Here is a 26,549-nt window from a genome sequence, read left to right on the forward strand (position 1 = left end):
TGCTGAGACATGGCTGTTCTTTAATCAGCTAGAAGTGGAATTAAAGCAGATATTCCAAAACGAGCACATAGAGTGCTCATCCCCGTGTGGCCAAGCTCCTGCTGGGATGTTTACTCACAAGTAAGTCATTTCTGCCTTGGGCCTTTACTATAGTCAGTGGCATTTGGGACCACTGTGCCTTGTAGAGCCGCATAGGGCAGAAATAGACCAGGAGCATCTCTAGCAAGGAAATGGAGGGGCTGCACCGGTTGAATGCCTGGACATATCCCTTCCCAGGCCAGTGTTGATCCGAAAGGCCCAAGGTGTGTACGAGCATGAAGCCTAGTTGGTGAAGTCAACATAATAATATACAAGCGACTCTAAATCTCGACATGTCACGGAAGTTAAAATGACTTAATGTCAACCGCCAGGCTTCAGGGTACCAGGTGCTGAGATGGAGTCAGAGCACTGGAGGCAGATCTCTCCCCCAACCCCCAAAGCAGAGGCCTGAAGGCTGGCCGGGGGCTAGAGTCCAGGTTGGGAAGCCACAGGAACTGCCTTGGCAAGAGATTGCAGGAGAAGCTTGAAGAACAAGCAGGAACAGGAGCACGGGGGGTTCCTGTTCTGAGTTGGCCTGGAACAGAAGATCAAGTCTGAGCAGTAGTTGCCAGCAGCTGGTTGTGGGGGCAGGGAAGCAGGGGCGTAGCCAGTAGGGATGTGCACGGAACCGGAGGGATGTGCTCCGGAACCGGAGGGATGTGTAGGGGTGTGCTCCGGAACCGGCTCCCTTCGAGCGGGGGGGGGCTTTAAGAACAGCGGAGGATGCATTTACCCACCCACCCCACACTTCCCCCTTTCCACATGTCTCGGGTGGGAGCATGCCTGCCGCATGCATGCACAACGTGCACGCGCCCGCCCGAAACGCCTGCATGCTTGCATGGCACTACCGTTGACTTCCGGTCACTGCAACAATGGGGTGGCCAGGAGGTGTGCTGCCACCCCGCAGGGCTATTTCTACGCAGAGCGCCGGAGGGGGAAGCGCGGCGGGGGTGGGTGGGTAGGTGCACCCTCCCCCTTCCTTAAAGCCACCCCTGCTGCCGCATTCGAGCCGGTTCCAATGCAGGGGTTCCAAACCTGTTAGGCGTTCTCAGAATAGTACGCCAAACAGGTCTGTGCACATCTCTAGTAGCTGGGGGGGGGGGCATGTTTGCCCTAACCTACCTTAACCCTAACCCTAACCCCTTGTGGACTGCTGGGAAGAGTGAGGGAGGTAATGAAGAAAATAGAGAAGGTGGAGCAGGGGGGGGGGCTCAGGAGCTGGAGGGCCCAGGTTCTTCGCTCAATTATAGCTACACCTCCAGGGAGAAGCGATTGAAATCATCATTTATTTTTTAGAAACATTTAATATACCGCCCACTCCAAAGACTCCGGGCAGTGTACAAAAACATGTCAACAAGGCAACATTAAAGATTGCATTCTAAATTAAAAACTAAAGTAGCTAACGGAAAACAAATGCAGTAAACTACAGGGCAAAAGCCAGGCGAAAAAGAAAAGTCTTCAGCAGAGATTTGAAAACCAGCAAGGAAGGGGCCAGACGAATCTGAAGGGGAAGAGAGTTCCAAAGAAGTGGGGCAGCAACCGAAAAGGCCCTTCCGCGGGTCCTAGAACTCCGAACCTCTCGAAAATCAGGGACCGACGAAAGGGCCAGCTGAGATGATCTAACAGGACAGGATGTAACTGGGTGAGAGAAGCGGGTCGGTAGGTCAACAGGCACCAAGCCCCGCAAGGCTTGGAAGGTCAGAACCAGGACTTTGAATTGAATTCGGAGGCGAATGGGTTCGGAGGAAAGAACCACACCCATTCCCTGGAGAATCACAAGGAGTGGATTAGGATCTCACAGGCCTGGGCATGATGGCGTGTCGGGAGCTTGAGAGGTTGGCAGCTGGTTCTGGTTGGATTTGGAGAAGCAGAGGTGGGAGCAGAGCAGGCTGTACCCCCCGCTGGGCTAGCTGGGGTTGGGACGGGTCTGCCTCTGGGTCCTGCTCTGAGAGGGGGTCCAGGGTCTCCAGCTGGAGATATAGCCCCCCCCCTTGTCCTCTGAGTCTCAGAGTGTCTCGAGGTGGCCCAGCCCTCTGGATGGGACCATCCTCTGGATAGACCCTGACACTTAACCATAACCTGTAGTTTCCATGCTTAGTAGGACACAAGTGACATTGTAAGAACGTTAACCCTCCTTTAATCAGAGGCTGTGGCACTGTAAGGTATCACTTATAGCAATACCCAGATTCCTGTTGGCCGCCAGGTTCCTAGACAGAAGCCCTGTTCACACATTACATTCAACACATGCACAATCTATGTACAGTATATAAAAGTAAAGTGTGCCATCGAGTCAGTGTCGACTCCTGGCAACCACAGAGCCCTGTAATTGACTTTGGTAGAATACAGGAGGGGGTGACCATTGCCTCCTCCCGCGCAGTATGAGATGATGCCTTTCAGCACCAGCGGGGATTCGAAGCAGCAATCTCTGGCTTGCTAATCAAATCATTTCCCCCCTGCGCCATTAGGTGGCTGTGTGTACAGTATAAACCTGGTATTTAATTATAAGTTATATGCCTACAACAGCTGTGAGGTCTCTGGTTGGACACCCATGTTATTTGGCTAAATCAGGAGTTCCTTGGATCCCCAGATGTTGTTAGACTACAATTCCCATCATCCCCAGGCCTGGGGTTTGCTTGGGCTGGATCAACACACAATTTCTGCCACCCTTGGAACAAATAAGTAATCCCGTTGCCTTTCGCATTGCTTTGGGAGACGGCAGTACTTGCACATGGCCACAAGATGGCAGTGACGCTCCTTGTGGCTCCCCCTCAACCCACTCAGCAGCACTCAAACCTGTTCTGGGCTTAATCTGACCTGGGGCTCAGCCCTGGAAGCAGCTTTCAGAGCCTGGATCAGCCCAAGAAAATGTGAAGTTAACACAAAAGAAGAGGATGCATGCCCTGGAGCATGTACAGAAGGCCTTCCCCTCTCTGCTGAGTCACCAAAGTCTTTAAATTATCTTACGTTAAACTTATAAGTTAAAATTATCTTATGGAGCACTGGTCTTGTGGTAACAAGCATGAATTGTCCCTTTTCCTAAGCAGAGTCTAGTTTGGTTTGCCTTTTGAAGACCAATGACATCTGTGAGCCCTGTAAGATATTCCCTTTAGGGTATGGGGCTGTTGCTCAGTGGCTTGCATACATTTGCTTGCATGCAGAAGGTCACTCCCTGGCAGCATCCAGTCATTTCCTGGCATCACACCCTGGCAGGCAGCATCAGGCTTCTGGTAGGGCTGGGAGACGCCCATGCCTGAAACCTCAGACAGCCACTGCCTGCCAGTGTAGGCTTCCTAGGTTCCAGATCACCTTAAGATGCTTCCTTCCAGGAAGAACTGAGATCTGGCACCCCTTGTTTTACAACATTAGAAAGTTCTGGGATGCCTCTTCAGGTTCATCCCAGAACTTCCTCATGTCGTAAAACAAGGGGTGCCAGATCTCCGCTCCCAGCAGCTGGTCTGGGAAGTGCCCAGGAGGCCACAAATGCCAACCAGTTACAGAGAGAACAGCTTGCCTGGCTGCAGCAAGGAGTCAGTTTTGCTTCGTCATGGAGCATGACGACGTTTGCTCTTTGCAGGGTTCATGGGAGGCCTAACCTCACTGCCGGCCAGCTCTGCATACAGGAGCAGCTGGTCCTAGCGAACCGGGGGATGCCAAAGGAGGCCGCTTGGCTGGCTCTTCCCTCTCCTGCCCAGCCCAAGAGCCTTGCGGCCTGCAGGCTGGCCATGGGTCAGGTAGAGCTGTACAGGCAGCGCACAGGGCGGGAGGGAGAGGAGCAACCCAAGGTGCTGCCAGGAAGCAGACACACCTGCCTCAGGGCTCATTGGGATGATCTGCGACTGTCAGCAGGAGGTCCGCTCTTGAGAACGGCAAGTGAACCCACACAGTGGCTGCTCGTTCTGCTCCCCTCCCACATGCTCCGCCCCAGCAACAAGGAGGGCACTGCGACACACATCATGTCTTCCAGTTGTTTATTTTTCAAAATCCATACAAGCGATGTACAACTGTGTAATGTCTATAGTCTTATCTAGCTTTACTTTACTTAGCTTTACTTTATAACTTTTAAATATCTCTGCAGTAAACGTTAGGAAGGAAGAGGAGGTGGGTGGGAATCATGAGGTCAGTGGTGGGGAGGACAATCCCGGCATCTCTTTGCAATTACTTTCCTTGGAGTTTAAAGGCTCCAGAGGTTTAAAAAAAAAAAAAACAACATTTCAGGCATGTGTGTGTGCTGGTGTATTAAGAACAGGCACAAGGTTAGAACAGACCTGAAGGTGTGTGTGTGGGGACCCCCTCAGGGCATTCCTATGCTTACGGTGAGATGGGAAGAAACTGAAAGAAAAGTTTGTTTGCTTTGCAGTTGGGTGCTAGAGAGAAAAAGTAGGGAGGTAGCTCAGGCTAGAGTGCCCAGCGAAGGCGAGAGAGTTGGGTGTCCTCCTGATCAGCAGCTGTCTGTTTGCAAAGTTCACGGAAGGAGGAAGGGAGAGGAATTGTGGGTGAACTGGGAGCTGGGTAGAATGGGCACGTCCCCAAGATTGTATCAAGCATGGGCAAAAAGCCGCCCTACCCAGCCCGGCTCCCAAACAACCATTCTCTCCTCCTCCCTTGATCACACGGCCGCTCGTCGGGAGTGCACCCGACTCTTCCATCCTGGCTGGGCACTCTTCCGATCCCACTCAGGGGCGCGAGAACAGCCCTCATGTTTCAGTACAAAGGCAGAGCGAAAGAAGCTCCTTATGTTCAACACCATGAATGTACAGTGTGCACAGATATAGCTATTCACGCATTACGTTGGACACACGTAACACAGTACATTTCCAATCTGTAGCCTGCATTTGAGGGGCCTGAGCCCAGGTTCATGTTTAAAATGAACACAGGTCGGTTCACTCACAAAACCGTGGATGAGTGTGCAGACTAGGTACAATGCAATGTCTGAACAGGGCTGATGGGAAGGGGGCATCAGTCTGGAAGGGCACCGGAGAGCCTGGGGCTGCATGTTGCCTTTAAGAAGGCAACTATATAAAATCTCAGGGCAATTTACAACTGAAACCAAACAAGAGCAGCAGGCCTTGGGGTAGCCAGCATGACTTGTCTCCTTAGCTAAGCAGGGTCTGCCCTGGTTGCACATGAATGGGAGCCTAGAAGTGTGAGCACTGGAAGAGATTCCCCTTATAGGGGATGGAGCCGCTCTGGGAGGAGCAGAAGGTCCCAAGCTCCGTCCCTGGCAGCATCTCCAAAACAGGGCTGAGAGAGATTCCTGCCTGCAACCTTGGAGAAGCCGCTGCCAGTCTGTGACGACAATACTGAGTGAGATAGACCAATGATCTGACTCAGTATATGGCAAATTCCTATGTTCCTAAGAAAAAACTGTGGTTCCCCCCCCCCTTTTTTTAAAAAATAGCGATTAGAGCCAGGCTGCACAACTTTGGCCCTCCAGGTGTTTGGGGAGTACAGCTCTAAAAATTCCCAGCCACAGTGGCCAATAGCCACAGCTCACTGGCTTATTTATTCTCTATTATTTATTTATTTGTCTACATTCATCCTGCCCTTTATAAAATCTCAGGGCAGTTTACAACCGAAACCAAACAACAACTAAAACCCCCAAATAGAGGGTTTGTAAAAACAAAAACAAAAAAAACCCCAATCAAAATTACCATCAATAAAACTTTAAAACGTCATAAACCAAAAAGCCTAATAAAACAGGTGTTCTTTTTCAACAGACATTGAAAAATGAGAAATCATGGGAGTTGTAGGCCAACATAGGCAGGAGGGGCAAAGTCGTGCCATCCTGGTGTAAAGTCACTCCCTTCGGGGCCTGGAGAAAGCTCACCAAACCGTAGGAACCTCAGTGTGGCTCCAGATCCCTGTGCGCCTGAAGCAGGCCACTAAAGGCTGCCCCGCCCTTGTGCACAGCCCCTTCCCCTTCTTAACGTGGGGGGCAGAGCGGCATCTTGCCACCCCATTGGTGCCCCCGTAATCTGCTACCTGAGATGACTGCCACACCCTGCCTCACGGAAGGGCCGCCCCAGGACAGTCCAGTTCACTGCTATTGCGACAAGACTGCTCTGTGTGTGGCAACCTGGTCAGCAGCAAACCCATTTAACAGGAGGCGCAAGAGGAGAGCCCTAGAAAAGGAAGCCCTTTCGCCCGGAAAACTAATGGCACACACGGACCATCTTCACACACCAACACTTCCCTTTAATCGTCTCTCAGTAGGCTTTCACTTCCTCCCTCTTGTCACTGGTGGGCAGCTTTGCACCACAGCCTTGAACAGGTTTAGGAGGGGATTCCTTCTCTCCAGGGAACTGCAGCACAGGGCTGCCTAATCTCTGAGCACCTGCAGAGTTGCCAGTATTCCGGGGGGGGGGCACCATTATACGCATTGATTTTATATAGTCACATAACAATTTGTCTAGTAAGAACTAATCAGCCTACTTTCGTTGCCTCTACAACTGGACTAAATTTGGTCCAAATCAGTTAGGCAGTTCACAAGTTATCCGACTTGCGCCCTCAAACATTCATGTGTCCACCATCTTGAATTGGGGTGGATGAAATCAACACCAACTATGCCACTGAGGTGTCCCTACAACTGTACCTGGTTTGGTTCATATTGGTCCAGGCATTGCGAAATTGATGGGGGCAGGGGGGACGACACACACAGATGGACACACACACAAAATGCCAGGTGATCTCATAAAGCCTACTGGAAGTAGGCTAAAAATAGATATGCCCAGAGAAACAGAAATAAAAAGCAGAGTAGCAGCAAGATTACAGGCTCCTCATTAAAGAGCTGCTAGTCCATGCAAGCCTTTTGCCAGAGTGCTTCGGTCCCATTTTTGTCTAGGGACACTAGGATAGTCTCGCAAACCTGCTTGGAGGAGAAAGAGACGATGTTTCTTCTATCTCAGATAGCATGTGAATGGTACAGAAGGCAGGAAGCTGCTCCTGAATTCAGGAAGTCCCCAACTTACAAATGGGCTGTGTTCCAAGGTTGATTTGTAAGATGGATGGTCCTAATTCGGAATGCAGGTACTTTCCAAGAGTAATGACTGGCTGGCGGTTTTAAGTTGGGGACTGCCTTAATGCAATATTTTATGGAGCTTTGTTCGTATGTACAGGTATTCGTAACTTGGGGAGTGCCCGTAACCCATAAGTGCCAGACCCTATTTGCCCTTGGACATGCAAATGCAGACCCAGAATAAAAGGGGGGGGACCCAAACCGGCACATCATCTATCAGGTGGCTGCCCCAGCACAGACTGCACCCGTTTTCTCAGTGGCGTAGCGAGAGAGACCACATTTGCTTTGAGGCACTATTGGTTTTCTTTGGCAGGGGGGAGAAAGAAAGAAAAGAGAAAAGAAAAGAAAAAGAAAAAGAAAAGAAAAGAATCTGCAACAGGGTCCAGATGGAAAGGGGAAAGAGATAGAAAGAGGGAATCTCAAAGAGAGCAGCACAGGTTGCCTCTTCCTAGGAGCCAGGGGTCGCTAGTGGCCTTCCCTCAGCCATCGATGAGCTTTGCTGGAGGAGAGGTGACAGATCGGGGAGGAAGATGCAGGGGGGGGCGTCCCAGTCCTGCAGGGTGTCTGCCAGAACCCTGCCAACTCTGCCTTCTTGCAAGAAACCCCCAAACCAGTCCTGGGGGGCCAACTGACGCCTGGCTCCTGGAGTCACCGGCAAAATGAAAGCAGAAGGACAAGGGCCCCCACCATGGCACAACCCAAGGAGCTCACGTAGCTCAGCTCCCTCCAGGCTCATTCTGAAAGGAAACGCAATGAGCAGGATTCAGAGGTGGGGGTGTGCTGGTCTGTCAGGTCGCTGGGTGCAGAGCACACTGGACCCTTGTGGGATGCTCCTGTGGCTTATTGCATCTTACTGGTAGGAGTGGGTTGAGCTGCTACTTACAATCAGGAGTGGAACAGGAGTCACTAACACTCCTCCCCAAATCACAGCTGAGAGGCAGGGAAGGGGGTGCTGGCATCACCTCCGCCTTGAGAAAGAAGTGTGCCCCCTACCTTACAATAAAGTGGCAGATCAACTTGTATTGCAAACATGGCATGCCGTAGAATCTTATAAAAATAATTCCATGCCTGCTTTGCAACTCTTGTAATTAGTGTCTGTAATTACCCACATGATGGATTTGTACAATACTGTTGTTGAAAGTCATGCCTAGAAATGACAGACTATTGCCATGTTCTGGAATTTATGATTAAGGCACATGCCAGAACAGGTCAAAAACTGGGATTCCCTTCAAAGGTAGAGACCATGTGATGTAAGTGTGCAACTTGTTAGTAGTGACATATGATTTGGGGAATTCATGAAGGCTATGAAAAAACACAGCACAGACAAAGAGGATAGGCCATTATGCAGAACCATGACTTATTTCATCAAACCACAGTTAGTTTGTATGAACACCAATCAATAAGCTGTGGTTTATTTCAGGCAGGTAAGCCACAATCTGAATTCAAGGTTTGAAGTTTGTTTGTCCCAACCATGTGATGTCTGAACCCACAATCATGGCTTAATCTTGGTTGAGCTCTGCCCTTATAGAACACTCATACTGGGCTGGTTCAGAAATCATGCAGAATCTCTGTTAACTCTTGAGTTCTGCACAACATCCCTCAGTCTTGTGAGCGCATGCTCCCTCTCCCATCCCTACGTGAGCATCTAACCATGGTTAGTTAAGAAACATGGCTTATTTCATCTAAGCATGGTTAGTTATGACCAGTCTCAGCTTATTTTAACCTACTGGCTTCAGAGAACCTGAGTTCTGAAAATCACTTCAAGCCTCGGGTTCAGATCGCAGGTTAACTCAAGCCAGTAGGTGAAAATAAGCTGAGATTGGTGGGTTCAGATGTTGTGACCAATCCATGGTTGGGAGGCTGAGGGACATCACATGGAGCTCAGAGTTAACAGAGGTTCTGTGAGACGTCTGAGCTCAGCTATAGAAAGAGGCAAGCCTATATCATAAGGAGAACAAACCCAAGATTTGGTGATCATCTGTGACAGCAATTCAGGTTTCTTAAACAAACCTTAGTTAAAATAAGCCATGATGACGAATGATGTCTGAACCAGTTTGACCCAACTCCAGTGCTCCAGATATATTCTTATGAGGATTTCTAGCCGGCTTCCTTTTGGATTCAACTGGAGCTTTCTGTGTTGGATCACTGTAGAAGATTACTTGGTTATAATTGTGCAATATATCTTAATTGATCTGCTATTTATTGCAAGGGGACCCACATTGCGTTCCAACTTTTCACATATGGGGATAGCCTTTCTTTCTCCCTTCTCTTCAAAAACAACACACCCAACCCCCACCTTTATCACATGCAATTGACCCCCAAAGCCAGCCCCCCAAATCCCCAATTCTGAATAAAGCTGAATGCATCTATGAGGCTGAGTGTATCTATGCAATCCCCCACCTTCTGAATTGTAAGAAGCATCACAAGTGACGGGAGAAAAACTGGGGAGGGACATTTTGGCACAGAATCCTCTGCCTAAGGACAGGTGGCTGGATTTGATCTCTCCAGTTCTTTCCAGCTTCAGTAAACATAACCATGTACACCACTCTGGGCTCCTTGGAGGAAAAGCGGGATATAAATGTAATCATCATAATAAATAACGTGTGCTGAATCCTGCACTTGCATAGCAAATTTGAGGACACCGAGAATCCACGGAGCCCTGCACTAACGAGAACTGAAGGGACTGTCATTCCACACACCCAAAGATCAGAGTTGGCTCTGGCCTGTGGGGAAGCAGTACCCCTTTCCCCTCACCCCAATTATTCACCCGGAGACGGCAACCAGGAGGGTGACGTGCCCGCCATTGCCTGCCACCCCTGTTGACCATTCTGCAAGCACGGGCAGTGCTAGATGTCGGAGACGCGACAGGCAGAAGCAGTCTGCATACCACGTTGCATCATGGGATAAGAGTTTCCCGCAAGAGAACGGCCACCTATGCTCAGCAATGGAACTTTGACCCTTGGATCCTGGGGCACTTCAAAGACAGCTGAGCAGAGCAGAGCAGAGTCTTCTCCCGTGGACAGCGCCTCCTGACTACAGTCGTGCAGCCGGGCTCTCTCCCCTCCGTTAGCTTCTGCAGAGTTCCAAGGCACAGCGGCCCGTCTGAAGGCACACTGCTGCCAAGAAGACGTGGATAGAGTAAGCAGACCTCCAAGAGCAGTGGAGCAAAATGACAGTCCTTTCTCCCCGGGTCACAGGCCTCCAAGCCTGCCTCTTCCAGTTCTGCAGGGGGCTGCCCAGGAGCAACAGGGGCCAGGCCACCAACAGGGGACTACAGATGCTAGTCTTCTGTCCCAAAGGTTTCCTCTGGGATGAGCGTCTGAAACGGACGATCCCAGAACCTGCTGGTAATGCCAAAACCTGCAATGAACGAGAGAGGGGAGAGAGAACAAGCACAGTGAAGAGCTAGTTGGGACTCTTAAAACCTTCCTTTTCAGTGAAGTCGATGGCACATGTGGATTCCCATATAAGCAACTACAGGAGACCCTCATTATTGTTTTGAGTTTGTTGAGATTGTCTTGAGATTGTTTTAATGAAAAGGCGGATATAAACATTTAACATTTAATAAAATAATTTGCAGGTTCCCCATCCGTGGTTTCGTATATCCACAGTTGGGTCATAGAGACCCAGTTGCTTTAATCACAGGGAGCAAGTACGGCTATATTTGCCTATCTGCAGTTCCTGAGTGTTCGGAAATGGCTTCTCGTGTCATTTCCAGCTGCCATTTTGTATCATAGAGTCATTTCATCGCTCTTTTCTTACCCCCATGAAAACCAGGCAAAAATTGGATAATTGGCGGGGGGGTGGGCGGTTGCAGGACATTGCTGGAAAGCAAAGTATTGAGCTTATTTCTGCTCCCCCCACTTTTCCCTGACATTTTTTAGCTTAGGAACCTAAACCGCCCAGTCTCATAGGGTTAAGGTCTCTTTATTTGCAGTTTAGGTATCTGCAGCAATAGGCCGGAACAGAACCCCTGCAAGTAAAGAGGGCCTCCTGCATATGGAATGAAAACAAACTGGATATTCTCCCCCTGCTTCTGTCACCTTCCTTGTTGTGTCAGTAGCCAGATGGTGAGCCCCTCAGGGCAAGGGCCTGTCCTCTCACGGATGGAATATAATACTAATATTAACCTTTTTTCAGCCATGCTTTCAGCTGTCAGTGTCCAAGCTTCACAATGAGCTGCTTTGGGAGATCAGCAGGAAGGAAAAGGCTCCCTGCAGAAATCTGGAACTTTAAGAGAGCCCTTACTTTTTAAGCTGGGCCTTCCAGGGTTTTTTAACTGTTTTATATTGTTTTAATTTCTGATTGTTTTTACTGGTCTTAATTGATTGTTATGTCTCTCTTTACTGCAAACCGCTCAGAGGCATGAGATGGGGCAGTGAGTGTATAAATGGATGGATGGATGGATGGATAATAATTAGCAAGCAGCCAAACAATATGAAATGGCTACCTAAAGGCCATTGTGGCCAGGGATGGTGGGAGTTCCGGTTCAACTTGTGGGGACCCACGGCTCGGAATCCTGGGAGTGGTAGTCCAACAGTATCTGGGGACCCATGACTGGGCACCCGGGGTGTTGTAGTCCAACAACATCTGTCTGGGAACCCCTGATCTAGGGGACAGAATCCGCCCATTACCTGCTTTCTGGTGTTCAAAGTGGTGCTTCACGTGGTAGGCCTTCAGTCCATACAGGTAGGTGCCTTTCTTTGGTGACCCATAATGCAGATAGTAATGCATCATGTCATAGATAACGTAGCCAAAGAGACCCCCAGTAAAGAGGGAGGTCCCAAATCCTCCAGGAAACATAAACTTTACAACGACATAGAAAAAGCCAATGATGAAGGACGCGGGGACCGGTGGGAAGACCAGGCGGGAGTCGTCAAAGGGAGACTGGAAGGGAAACAAGAGACAGAATGCATTACACTTTGCTCTGTGGATGCCACAGCTGGAGAAGCACAAGCCACATTGTGGAGTCAAACGCCACATGACACAGGAGAACCGTGATTCATCTTGTGACGTTTTTACTGAAACGCAGCTACCAGAAGAAAGGGAAAGGGAGGGAAAAGAGAAGGAGAAAGTGGAGTTGTTTCTGAATAAACCTTTAGTTAAACTTACATAAATGTCTATGAGGGAAACAGCTATAAAACAAAAGCCTATCCAAGATGGAAGATCCTTAATTTTTTAAATTAGCAGACAGTGACAGTAAAAAAAGCTATTTTCCTGACTGGAAGAATCAGAATGTGTGGCAAATTTACAGAAGAATGTATATAACTGCTTTGATTCATTTGATGTAGGCTGGGCTGGATTACTTCGCTGATTAGTTTTTGTAAATGGGTAAATTCTGTGCAATAGTCTGTTGACTTCATACATAAGAAAAACTATTTGTTTCCTGTGGGAGGATATGGCTCCACTTGCATTGTGCATGTTCAAATGTTAATGCATGTGCACATTCCTAGAATAGCATTCCTGCCATATTCTCATGACCTCCGTTTTTCTTGAGTTTTCTCCCAAAGAAAGAGAGTGAGAGGAATCAGTTTGCCTTGCAACATGTACCAGGCCGGAACGCCAACATCCAAAGGAGCACCTGGAAAGGCTGTGCTTGTGCTGCAACTTTGCGGGGTGCAGAAAGGCAGCAAACTCAGATATTAGCCATGGAATTCAGCTAACTAAAAATCTCAGCTTTTAAAACAAACAAAACAGCAAGAGGCGATTTTCTAGTGCTTGTAGTAGAAACCAGGTTCCATCACCTTATACAAGTTGCAAAATTTGGCTTTTATTGTTGCCAGATTTAAATTATCTAGGTGCAGATTTCTGATTTCTCTTTCAGGGTGGGATTTAACAGCAGCTCTTCAAGGTTGCAGGCAGGAGTCTCTCCCAGCCTTGCCTGGAGATGTTGCCAAGGATTGAACCTGGGACTTCCTGCATGCAAGCAGATGCTCTTCCCCATCCCCACCTTAGGAAGCTGCTTCATACTGGGTCAGACCCTTGGTCCATCTAGCTCAGCACTGTCTACCCAGACTGGCAGCGGCTTCTCCAAGGTTGCAGGCAGGAGTCTCTCTCTCAGTCCTATCTGGAGATGCTGCCAGGGAGGGAACTGGGAACTTTCTGCATGCAAACAGGCAGGTGCTCTTTCACTAAGCTATGGCCCCATCCCCTAAGGGGAATATTTTACAGTGCTCTCACATGTAGTCTCCCACTGAAATGCAAACCAGGGCAGATCCTGTTTAGCAAAAGGGACAATTCGTGCTTGCTACCCCAAGACCAGCTCACCTCCCTTAAACGGCACCAAATCCTGGGAGGGTCCACTCCACCCAATTAGGGACTAGGAGTCAATCTGCAGTGAGTCTTCAAGACGAAAGAAGATCTTGGAGCTCCCTATGAGGTGGGGCTACAGATATGCAATTCAGCACCAACCGGTCGACATTTCTAGAACTGGCCATCCCTTTTGAGGGCTAGAAGACATTTCTTCAATGAGCATTGATACCTAGTTGTCACTAAAGCCAGAGCACACCCTAAGGAGGTGGGTCTAAAGCAGGCCTGCGCAACATAAGGCCCCGAGGCCCAGATTTGCCCCACAGGGACTATTTTACTGGCCCTCAGGTATCCTGCAGCAACACAGGTGCTGGAAACTGCCTTATAGCGCCGTACGGGGCCTGCTTTCTCAGAAATATGCTCCATGCTGTGCCCAGTGAGGCTTACTCCCCTGTAAGCATGCCTAGCATTGCAGCCTGAAAGCAAAAGCAGTTTAGGGAGAGGAGAGGACTTGGCATTTGCTTGGGGCTGGCATGCCCTCTAGGGGCCCCACTGATTGAGCAGGGACAGGACCTGTTCTCTGGCCACTATCCTTGGTTGAAACTATGGGTCCATTGACAGGGGGTATCTAGCCACAAGTAGCTAGTATTCTGTAAGGGCGGTCTAGAAATCGAACAATGAATGAATGAAATAATAAATAATATTTTTAATTGTAATGCAATAATGTGCTAAAAATTGACTCTGCCCCTGCACACCAAGTTGTGGATGGTTCCAGCCCACCAGGTCATTTGAGTTGTGTAGCCCTGATCTAGAGCAATGATCATCACTATTTTCCAAGCGGAGGCGACTTGGGCAAATAAAAACGACACCCCCGCCCCAACAAACCCTTCAATGAGCCATATCCTCCTGCCCTGCCCTCTGCCCAGTACTGCTCTTTTCTCAGTGCTTTTCTCAGGGCCCTTTGAGCGAGACAGAGCCCTCCCTTCAGAGCTCTCTGGGGAAAACCCTGGGGAGGGCTATGCTTCTTCCCAGCCCTGGTGCACGCCTTCCAAGGTGGTGCAGGAGCGCAAGAGGGTTCCGCTTCCCTTCCAGGAACCCCCAGGGGGACCATGCAGAGCTTTCCGTTTGGGCCAGAGCTTCATACAGGCCCAAGCAATAATTAGTCAGGAGGCCACACATTGATGGGGCCTTCCCACGAAGAGCAATGGCCTGGGGAAATAGCCGGGAACGGCAGTGTGAGCAGCACAGGAAAGAGGTCTGGCATTTGCAGCTGGCTGGAAGGAACTTGCGTGCATGCCATGGGCTTTGCGGGGAATGGAAGCAGCTTAAAAGCCTGGCTAGCCTTATCCATCCACCCATCATCTTTGTATACTGCCTGCTATGTGCATCTCTAGGAGGTGTTCAAAATTCAAAACAACATTTAGAAGTCAACACAGATTGAAATACACAACTCACAATAAACACAATTGTATAAAACAGTTATTAAAACCAATTGCTAAAATTAATTCTCATTAAAAGCCTGCAAGAACAGGAGAGTGTTGAGGGTCTCCCTGAAAACCAACAGAGAAGGAGATGCTCTTATTTCAGCAGGGAGCATCTTCCAAAACCTTGAGGCAGCCACAGAGAAAGCCCGGTCCTGGGTCGCCACCAGACGAGCTCTAGCCGGACCTCTCCAGAAGATTGCAACAGGCGGCATGACAACCGAGGCGCTCTCCTAAATAGCCTGGACCCAAGCCAGTAAGGGCTTTATAGGTAATAACTAGCGCTTTGTATTTCACCCGGAAATGGGTGTCCACTTGCTCTCCCCTGCTCAGTGTGCATATTTGCAAGCAGACGGATACTGCACAAATGGGATAAACCATGAAGAGAGAGCACTGATAAGCTACACAGGCTATTCTTGGAAGTGCGCACCAGTCATAGGAACCGGGAGACACATACACAAAACGATACTCTGCTAACTGAGCAGAGAGACACCTTTTTGAAGTGGAGATTCTCTTTATTCCATGGGGGAGAGCAACTGGCTCTATCCAGCCCCAGCACAGCATCCCTCCTGTGGCTGTTACTGGTGCCCACGTTATGTTTCCTTTTGAGTCCTTGGGGACAGGGAGCCATCTAACATATTTATTATTCATTTCCCTACGTAAACAGCTTTGGGAACTTCGGTTGAAAAGAGGCATATGAATGTCTGTTGTAGTAGTAGAACAGCTGGTCTTGTGGGAGCAGCCATGACTAGTCCCCTTTGCTAAGCAGGGTCCTCCCTGGTTTGCACTTGAGTGGGAGACTCCATGTGTGAGCACAGGAAGAGATTCCCCTCAGGGGATGAGGCCGCTCTGGGAAGAGTGCCTGCATGCTTGTGTGCAGAAGGTTCCAAGTTCCCTCCCTGGCAGCATCTCCAGACAGGGCTGAGAGAGACTCCTGCCTGCAGCCTTGGAGAAGCTGCTGCCAGTCTGTGCAGACAATACTGAGCTAGACCCATGATCGGACCCATGGTCTGAAGGCAGCTTCCTAAGTTCCTATGTACCCTGGGACCATCCACCACACAGCAGTTTGCAATGCCCCGCCAAAACCTGCTTTACCAGATGCACAGCAACATTCCCCACTTCTTTCCTCTCTCCTTTCACCATTGCCAAAAGCTTTCCAAATCCAGCCCAAACCCAATGAATGCCTTGCAACATTAAGAACGTCCATCTGCATACCGCTGCCTAATTTATTCACAGTCTGGAGCTGGAGAGCCTCCCTTGCAGTGCCAACATCTCTTTCCCCGCCGCTGCCATACCAGTGCCTGCTCTTCAAGAAAGTGCCACGAAGGAACGCCCGCCCAGCTGTCAGCAGCTCCCACAGCCCGCTTACCTTGTGATGCTGGCCATGCATCAGGAAATGCAGGGTGATCAGATAATAGTTGGTGGAAGGCGGCTTCATGTGGAAGACAAAGCGGTGGATGAGATACTCCAGCAGGGACCAAATGCACATTCCCACCAGAAAGAGCAGTGGGAAGTAGTATTTGTGAACACGGATGGCATAGACTGCATAACAAGGAGGGAAATGGAATCATCAGCAAGTTATCTGTCTATCTGTCTCATATCCCGCTCTTCCTCCAAGGGGCCCAGAGTGGTGTACTACATACTGTACATACTGAAGTTTCTCCTCACAACAACCCTGTGAAGTAGGCTAGGCCGAGAGAGAAGTGACTGGCCCAGAGTCACCCAGCAAATATCATGAGGCTGAATGGGGATTTGAACTCGGGTCTCCCCGGTCCTAGTCTGGCACTCTAAGCTCAGCACTCATTAAACCATCCCTTTCTAAGGACAACGGGAGGCACTCAGAGGTCCGTATAACCCCACTTTCAGTTTCCAGTAGCACAGAGGTTCTGAAAAGCAAGTCTCCAGACGTTGCTGGACTACAATTCCAATCATCCCCAGTTCGGCCATTGTGGCTGGGGATGATGGGAGCTGTAGTCCCACAACATCAGGAGACTCACATTTGCAATAATGGACAACCAAAGCCTCTGCTGGGAAATCCATAAGTAGGGCATGAAGACCACACCCACACACCTTTGCAACTTGAAAGGGGGAGGCTGAAACCCCTCACCTTTCCTCTGCCGCTTATCACCGCTGGGTTGTGGTCATCATGGTGGCCACAGCAATGAAAGTGCTTCCGCACTGCTACTGGGCACCATTCCCCAGCCCCGCTGAAGAGGCTCTCACTGTGATGTTGCTTCAAACACTGTCATGCAGCCAACTCCACTGGCTATGTTGCATGGTCATGAAGCCTGTTCAGAGTGATGACAGTTCGCCCTGTTCTCTTCTGGGCAACAGAGGGAGGGGGAAACAGTGCCCAACAGCAGCAGCGGCAAACGCTGTAATTGCTACCATGGTAAATATGGAGAGCATTTCCCCACTATTCACAGGATGGTCCAGGGAGAAAGTTGGCCTTGCAGCAGCGAGCATGGATTGTCCCCTCTGCTAAGCAGGGTTTATTCTGGATTGCATTTGGATGGGAGACAACTCGTGAGCGCTGTCTGCTGTGGGATATTCCCCTTAGAGGATGGGGCTTAGAGCTCAGCGGTAGAGCGTCTGCTTTGCATGCAGAAGGTCCCAAGTTCAATCCCTGGCAGCATCTCCAGATGGGGGTGGGCAAGATTCCTCCCTGCAACCCTGGAGTGCTGCTGCCAGTCAGTGTAGACCAGGGTTTCTCAACGTGTGGGTCCCCAGATGCTATTGGACTTCAACTCCCATAATCCCCAGCCCCAGTGGCCTTTGGTTGGGGATTATGGGAGCTGAAGTCCAATAACATCTGGAGACCCAACACTGAGAACCCCTGGTGTAGACAATACTGAGCTAGATGGACCAAGGGTCGGACTCGGTATAAGGCAGCTTCCTATCTTCCTATTGCCCTGAACAAAGTGCCACAAGGGAGGGGGTTGTTCAGGGTGGCATTTCAGCTCAACTGCAGCAACAACCGTGGTGTGACCTCTGGTGAAGGCCCCCAAAGCTTTGCAAAGCGTCCCCAGGTAAGATGGGCAGAGAAAGCGACCGGGGTGTCCTGGAGAAGAGGCAGCCCTGCTCCTGAGGATGTCAGAGCACCAGGTGCATCGGTCTCCTCCTCCTCCTCCTCCTCCTGCGGGCCCTTCCCTTTTAGAAACCTGGGAGGGTGGAAATGTCACCCTGGCGGCGGCTTCTAGTCCCCAAGGGAGGCACAAGCCGGGCGTTTGCCTGAATGTCCGGCCAGCTGTGTGGGCTGGGCATGGAAGACTCCTCTGCCCGCAGGGAAGAGCCGAGGCGGCTGGTACTGAATGGCACCCTCAGCCCCAGGGAAAACAGGCAGCCCGAGAACAAGGGACAGGCCAGGCCCCAGACTGCAGGTGCCGGCAGGAGGGCTGGCGGGGGGAGACTCGGGCTGCTGCCTCTGCACAAGCCCTCCTCTGTGATGGCTGGACTGGGGGCGGGGGTGGCCAGCCGGACAATAGCATCTCTCTGTGCTCCTGGCTGAACAACTCCCTGCCTTCGGTCACAGCTATTTCGCGGTCTTGCTCCAGTTTAGCAGTGGGGGGGGGAGGCAAGGGAGGAGAGCCGGTCTTGTGGCAGCCAGCATGCATTGCCTCCTTTGCTAAGCAGGGCCTGTCCTGGTTTGCATTGGGATGGGAGACTACGAGTGTGAGCACTGGGAGATGTTCCCCTTAAGGGATGGAGCTGCTCTGGGAAGAGCATCTGAGGTCCCCAGCTCCCTCCCTGGCAGCGTCTCCAAGACAGGGCTGAGAGAGACTCCTACCCGCAACCTTGGAGAAGCCGCTGCCAGTCTGTGTCGGCAATACTGAGCTAGATGGACCAAAGGTCTGACTCCGTAGAAGGCAGCTTCCTATGATAAGGCCCAGAGGGAGCCTCCTCACACTCCACTCCCACCCCCAGAGAAGGGGTAGGCATCTCCAGATGTTGCTGAACTGCTGCTCCCATCAACCCCAGTCAGCAATTTATTACAGCTGGGATGATGGGAGTTGTAGTTCAGCAGCATCAGGCGAGACACACATTGCCTACCTCTGCTCTAGACCCTAACCTGGGGTCCAAGCCGTGTCCCCTGTAAGATGGCTTCCCAGATGTTGTTGACTACAACGCCCATCACCACCAGCTGCCATGGCCTTTGGCTGGGGATGATGGTAGTTGTGGTCAACAACATCTGGGAAGCCATCTTACAGGGAACACTGGTCCCGAGATGTTGCTACAACCCCCATCACCCCCAGCCTTCATCCTCTGTGACTGGGGATGATGGGGGTTGTAGTCCAACATAATCTGGTGACCCAAGATTGGAGTCAACCCAACCAAGAGGATCAGGGGCCTGGAGCACCTTCCTTATTATTTATTTATTATTATTTATTAGATTTTTATTTATTAGATTTATTATTATTTATTAGATTTATATACTGCCCTTCCAAAATGGCTCAGGGTGGTTCACAACATGAAGGAAAGGCTACTTATGAGGAAAGGCTACAGCATCTGGGGCTTTTTACTTTGGACAAGAGGAGACTACGGGGAGATGTGAGAGAGGTCTATGAAATTATGCATGGAGTGGAGAGAGAGAAATTCTCCTCCCTCTCTCACAACACGAGAACCAGGGGCCATCCCAGGAAACCGAAGGCCCGTTGACCCTTTCTCCAGTGGGCCTCTCGGCCAGACGGCTCCTCAACCAAGCCCCTCCGCCTCCCAACGGGCGACACCCTGCCCAGAAGCCTGCCCCCTCCCCGCAGCCCCGTGTTCTTGGAAAGCCCCTGGCAGGCTGTGCATAGTCACCCTCTGTGAATGTCGAAAAGAGATGGGTGTCTTCCTGGGCGAGGGACACGTAGCCATGCCAACTAAAACAGAGCACCACTGGGATCCAGACTGCAATTACCATGTACCTGCAAGGAAAGAGGAGGGAGCTTCAGTCCAGGAGGTCATAAGAACAGCCCTGATGCTGGGTCAGGCCCCAGGAGGCCCCTCCAATCCAGCATCCTGTTTCCCACAGTGGCCCCCCAGATGCCTCTGAGAAGCCCCCAGGCAAGAGGGGAGGGCAGGTCCTCAATCCTGCTGCTGTTGCTCCCCTGCAACTGGTACTCAGAGGCATCGTGCCTCTGAGGCTGGAGGTGGCCTCTAGCCACCAGACTAGTAGCCATCAATAGAGGAGAGCAGGTCTGGTGGTAGCAAGCATGACTTGTCCCTTTAGCTAAGCAAGGTCTACCCTGGTTGCCTATGAAAGGGAGACTTGATGTGTGAGCCCTGGAAGAGATTCCCCTCAGGGGATGGAGCCGCTCTGGGAAGAGCAGACGGTCCCAAGTTCCCTCCCTGGCAGCATCTCCAAGATAGGGCTGAGAGAGATTCCTGCCTGCTGCAACCTTGGAGAAGCCGCTGCCAGTCTGGGTAGACAATCCTGAGCTAGATGGACCAAGGGTCTGACACGGTACATGGCAGCTTCCTGTGTTCCTTCCAGCCCTCCATGGATTTGTCTAAGCTCTGTTCCGCTGGGTGAGGAAGAGGTCTGGCAATCTGAAATTCCACAGGTGTGCAGATCTAGTCAGCTCATTCTTTTCCTGGCTGCCCGTCTTACAGCTGCAGCAAGGTACGTCTTAGGAACAAGGGCTTTCTGCATCATTTCTGCTGTAGAGAGTCATAGCTGGAAGGGACCAGGGGTGCTGATCTTTCCCTATGCGTCTGAGGAGCTCCCTGCTCATTTTACTGAACGCCCCACATCAAGCTGATTAACCCATATCTTCTCACAGCTTTGGGTGCCTTTGTCAAGGCAGAAAGGCGGTATTAAAGTGTAATAAAATAAATATCTTCTGTCCCCGAAACATACTTCTCTTCCTCACCAAGAACGCCTTTCCCCTCCACCTCCCCAAAATGTGAGGAGTTGCTCCACAGGTTTCCCCTCTGTCTGCACCCCTGGAAGGGAGCTTGGAGGTTTTCAGTCCCCCGTTCAGCCATCCAGCCAGGGGTGTATCTAGGGTAGGGCAGGCAGGGCACGTGCCCCAGGCGCCACTTGAAGGGGGCGCCATTTTGTAAAATTACAAAATTACAAAAAAGGCTTCCGAAAACAAAATGGCCACTGCGCATGGTCAAATGGCCTCTGTGAGGCCCTAGGTCATGTCAGGCCTTGCAGAGGCCATTTGAGCATGCACAGTGGCCATTTTGTTTTCAGCGGCCATTTTTTTTTAAAGATTATTTTTAAAAATGGCCACCGCACATGCTCAACTGGTCCCTGCAAGGCCCTAGAGGCCAGTGGGGGGAGGGGGAACCTTTGCAGACACCCCCCCAACAGCCTTTAGGAAGCCCCCTGAAGAGGCTACAGGTTAAAAAAAATTAAAATATATATATAATATAAGACACTGTACACATATTCAGATTGACACTATGTACAGTGAATCAGGGCTTGTGAATACTGAGCTGAAGCTTATGAGCTAGAATTGTATTCACTTGCTCTTACTTTGCTTCTTGTGATAAGTGAGTTAAATGTGATGTCTTGCTAATATGGCTATTAATGGTGAGTTTGTCTTTGAATCCATGTAAAATCCTTAGTATTAAGGCCCACTGGGAGTTTCTTGCTCTCTTTCTCTCATTTTAACTGTCTTTCTGAAAGACTAGAATATATTCCAAGCAGTGACACAGTTTACTCTGCATATCCTTTAATTATTTTCCAGAGTATCTGGGAAAAGTCCAATTCGCCATTTAATTTTAAAACTTATGTAACAGTGATGCTACAATGCATAGTAGAGAATTAGACAGGAACGTCTGTTTAGTTTTCCAAATACACCTCCACATAGTATTTGGGAATTTCATGAGCTCCAGAATACTGAAATTTATAGTTTTCCAGCCCTTTTAGGTCTGGCTATGTCCACTGCTAAATAGTTTTTGAAATATTAAAAGATTAACGAGCTTGACTTGTATTTTTCAGCTGATATTATGGTAAAGTTATCTGAAAGATGGGTGTCAGATGTTTGGACAGGGGGCGCAATTTCAGTGTTTGCCCTAGGCACTATTTTCCCTAGATTTGCCTCTGCATCCAGCCTCTCATTGAAAGGGTCTCTCTCTCAGCTTTTTTCACTGGGACTCCTGAAATACTGCCATTCCCAGCAGCCATGACTTGTGCAGTCTGCTGGGCCCTGATGATGATCAGGGAGCCCATTCCAGCCAGAGCCCTCATCAGAACATTTGTTGGGAGAGACTGGACTGCAACTGAAGACAAACTTAAAACCTCTTGGTTGCCTTGGACCTGAAGCCCTTAAACAGGAGTTCTCAAACTTGGGCCCCCAGATGTTGCTGGGCAAAAACTCGCACCAGCCCCAGCAACAATGGCCAAGGGGGAGATGCAGCCCCAACATCTGGGGACCCATGTTTGAGAACTCCCGATTCAATTGTTTATGGCCATCCTGCATTTATGCCATTCATCTCTGGTAATGCATTTTATTGCTTCAGCATTGTATAGTGTGCCTCGGGGCCAGATTGTGACATGCTGACACAATCTGTCAGTGTCGATCTGTTACCGGTAGGGTTGTCCACAAAACCGGTTCACCCGGTTCGGTTTTGAACCGGGTTCGAACCAGGAGGGGCTGGTTAGGTTTTGGTTTTGTTCGAACCACCCCCTGGTTCGGTTCGAATTCGAACCGGTTTGAACTGGTTTGGACACCCAAACATTGGTAGGATGGTAGCTGGTACCCAGGGGTACCTGTCACCCAAACCCCAAAGCAATCGGACACTTGTACGATTTTTTATGAATTTTTGAAAATTATTTATATATTTTTTCCTCATAGGATATAATGGGACTCCAACCAGCCCATTATTGCTTATTGTGGAGCACCCATGGGTGTCAACAACCATGCAAACCCTGAAGCAATAAGACACCCCTATGATTTTTTATGAATATTTGAAATATTTTTAATTATTTTTCTCATAGAGTATAATGGGACCCGAACCAGTCCATATGCCCTATTGTGGAGCACCTAGGGGCACAAAAGCGGGGTGGGTGGTACACAGACAGGGGTGCCTACCACCCTCAAAACCCCAAGGCAATTGGACACTCCTCTGATTATTGGTGAATTGTTAAAGTATTTTTGAATTCCTCATAGAGAATAATTAGGATTGCAGCAAATGTATAGCTTCACGTCGGGGGGAAAGGGGTGTCGTAGAGTGGAGTGTGGTGGGTGGTAGTTCCTAGGGTGGGCAAGGAAGCTATCAGAATTATTTGAAAGGAATTGGGCAAAGGGCTGATTTTTAAGTGATTTTTGAAGTTTACGGTCTTTAAGGTTTTTCTCCATAAAGAAGCATGGAGGTGTCAGCAAATGTATAGCTTCACGTCGGGGGCAAAGGGGTGGCCTAGAGCAGTGTGGGGTTGGTGCTAGTGCCAGGTAGGGGCAAGGAAGCTACCTGAAGGCTGATTTTTGGTGAATCGTTGAAGTTTACGCGTCTTTAAGGTTTTTCCTCATAAGCTATAATGGAGCTTTCAGCAGCCCCATAAGTGCACTTGCGGGGTGCTGGGGTGGCCCAGAGCGAGTGGTGGTGTATGGCACATAGGGTGCCAACCACCCCCATGGGTTGCTAACTCATGGCGTAGGGTTCTGTTGTTTCTGAGGTGTTCTGAGTGTGGATTCTATGATAGCAAATGAGATTTTCAATGAGACACTCACTCTCATTTTTGCTATGGGTGCTCCACAATAAGCAATAATGGGCTGGTTGGAGTCCCATTATATCCTATGAGGGGAAAAATATAAATAATTTTCAAAAATTCATAAACTATCATACGAGTGTCCAATTGCTTTGGGTGACAGGTACCCCTGGGTACCAGCTACCATCATACCAATGTTTGGGTGTCAGAACCGGTTCAAACCGGTTCGAATCGAACCACCCCCTGGTTCAGTTCGAATTCGAACCTGCAGCTCGAACCTGCTGGCTGGTTTGGTTCGAATCCAAACCTCCGAACCACCCCGGTTCGAATTCGAACCGGTTCGCACATCCCTAGTTACCGGTTTATTGACATGCTTGTAACATCTCTAAACTGTGTTACACTTAAAAGACACCACCAAGTTACGAAACAGGTTGGAAGGAAGTCCTAACCCACTCCATCACTCACTGCTTGGGACTACAGTGCCCATCACTTCTCCTCACCCTGCTGCTCACAGTGAAGGCAGTGCTCATCTGAAGAGATGATGCTGGTAGGAACATAGGAAGCTGCCATATACTGAGTCAGAGCATTGGTCCATCTAGCTCAGCATTGTCTGCACCGACTGGCAGCGGCTTCTCCCAGGTTGCAGGTGGGAGTCTCTCCCAGCCCTGTCTTGGAGATGCTGCCAGGGAGGGAACCTTCTGCATGCAAGCAAGCACTCTTACCAGAATGGCCCCATCCCCTAAGGGGAATATCTCACAGTGCTCACATGTAGTCTCCTAATCAAATGCAAGTCAGGGCCAGCTCTGCTTAGCAAAGGGGACAATTCATGCTTGCTAGCAAAAGCCACCTAGTGGTGCAGTGGGGAAATGACTTGACTAGCAAGCCAGAGGTTGCCGGTTCAAATCCCCGCTGGTATTTCTCTGACTATGGGAAACACCCATATTGGGCAGCAACAATCTAGGAAGATGCTGAAAGGCATTCTCTCATACTGCACAAGAGGAGGCAATGGTCAACCTCTCCTGTATTCTACCAAAAACAACCCCAGGGCTTTGTGGTTGCCAGGAGCCAACACTGACTCGATGGCACAATTCACCTTACCACAAGACCAGCTCTCCTCCTCACTGACATTATGTTACCTTACCTCTCCAAAGGTGTTTCTTTTTTAGACAGTGATCCCTTTGGGGAGAGGGAACTATCCTTTATTTATTCTTCATTTTTCTATGTAAACCACTTTGGAAACTGTTGAAAAGCTGTGTATAAATCATAACAGTAGTAGAATGCTGCCTGTAATCCTGATGGTGGGCACTGGTCTAAACTGTGCCGTGGTCTATTAAAATTTCAGCATAAGTTCAGCAGGGAGGCTGCTGGAGATGGCCTAGCTGACATCATAAATGTCCCACTGAGGCAAGATGTTTGAAGGAAGCAATTGTGAGACATTTGCTTAAGAAGCCTCTCCTGGAGCCCTCAGTGGTGGATAATTACAGGCCAGTCTCCAAACTCCCTTGGGTGAGCAAGAGAATGGAGAGTGAGATGGCTGATCAACTCCAGGCTGTTTTGGAAGATACTGATTATATCTTGATCCATTTCAAACCTGCTTTGGAGCAGGCTATGGGGTGAGGACAAATTCGCTTGGCCTGAGGGATGATTTCTACCAAGGAATGGACAGAGGGAGTGCAACTCTGTTGGTTCTTGTCATGTTCTCAGTATGGCCATCCACTTTCCACTGAGCCAAGGAGTTAAGGTGCACAGGAACACAGGAAGCTGCCATATACTGAGTCAGACCCTTGGTCCATCTAGCTCAGTACTGTCTACACAGACTGGCAGCGGCTTCTCCAAGGTTGCAGGCAGGAGTCTCTCTCAGCCCTATCTTGGAGATGCTGCCAGGGAGGGAACTTGGAACCTTCTGCTCTTCCCAGAGCGGCAGCTCCCTCCCCTGAGGGGACAATCTTGCAGTGCTCACACATCAAGTCTGCCATTCATATGCAACCAGGGTGGACCCTGCTTAGCTAAGGGGACCAGTCATGCTTGGTACCACAAGACCAGCTCAGAATTTCTCGCTGGAGGAGCTTTTCAGGCTTATGGGCAGGGCTTATTACATTCACCAGCCCCACCCTGGCCTAGCTACCCCCACTGCTCAAGCAAGGCTCCTTCCACTCCAAACCCTCCTCCAGAACTGGCTGCTCATCACTGGCCATTCCGCCCTTCTATGGCCCCTGAGAGCAGCTAGGTGAAATTATTAAGGATGTGCAAATGGATTCGAATTCAAATCGATTCAAAATCACCCCTTAAAAGGTCAATCCAAATAAAATTTCAAATTGAATTTTCAAAATTTGATTCAAATTTGATTTGAGAGCTATTTGGCACCTTTTAAAAAACCATTCAATTTCAGGCCCCCGGTTGGTTTTTTAAAAGGCACCAAAACAGGGTTGAATCAATTTGAATTCTAATTGAATTGTTGGACGAGATTCAAATTTGATTCAAGTTCAAAATGAATTTTCAGAATTTGGTTTTAATTCAAAATGGATTTTTAAAAATTCATTTCATGCACTTCTCTAGAGATTATATTGAATGGTAGGATATTTATTTAAAATAAAAATGCTATGTACAGTTCTGGTCCATATGCCAAAAAGGACATTATGGAAATGTTGCAGAAGAGCACAACCAAGACATTCGAGGCCTGGAATATTTTAAAATCTAGATCTGTATCTGTCTATCTGTCTAAAAGATTTATACCCTGCTCCTCCAGTACACTACTGCTTGGGGCGGCTCACAACATAAAATAGATAAAATGTAAAATAAAAGATTAATAAAGTTAAACAAGGCAAAAGATCTGGCTAAAACCACATTTAAAATTATTATTTTTTAAAGTTTCAAATTAAAAATTATTAATAAACCGCTAAAAACCGAGGACTATAAAAACTGAAGAACCTAGCAGATATCACTAGCAGATAAGCCTCTTTAAAAAGAAGTGTTTTTAATTTATTTTTTTAAAAAAACCCTGAGGGAGGGAGCATGAAGAAGCTCTGCTCCTTAAGTACCTTCCTTAAGAGGCAAGGCTACAACACCAGGGGCGGGTTTCGGG

The 26,549-nt window shown here is 49.3% G+C and overlaps 1 protein-coding gene across 1 annotated transcript in view; it reads right to left on the reverse strand.

Annotated features, from left to right (window-relative positions):
* Window positions 1-5,470: 5,470 nt before the first annotated feature.
* The window catches only part of FA2H (fatty acid 2-hydroxylase), a 92,536-nt gene continuing 71,457 nt past the window's right edge, over window positions 5,471-26,549 (reverse strand). The window contains exons 4-7 of the mRNA XM_053271116.1: window positions 19,624-19,730; window positions 16,193-16,365; window positions 11,728-11,980; window positions 5,471-10,453 (exon numbers count right to left, since the gene is read on the reverse strand). Of these exons, the coding sequence (XP_053127091.1) occupies window positions 10,374-10,453; window positions 11,728-11,980; window positions 16,193-16,365; window positions 19,624-19,730 (613 nt within the window). The 3' untranslated portion in view covers window positions 5,471-10,373. The remainder of the gene's footprint in view (window positions 10,454-11,727; window positions 11,981-16,192; window positions 16,366-19,623; window positions 19,731-26,549) is intronic.

Source organism: Hemicordylus capensis, chromosome 9, assembly GCF_027244095.1.
Source record: "Hemicordylus capensis ecotype Gifberg chromosome 9, rHemCap1.1.pri, whole genome shotgun sequence".
NCBI classification, from domain to species: Eukaryota; Metazoa; Chordata; class Lepidosauria; order Squamata; family Cordylidae; genus Hemicordylus; species Hemicordylus capensis.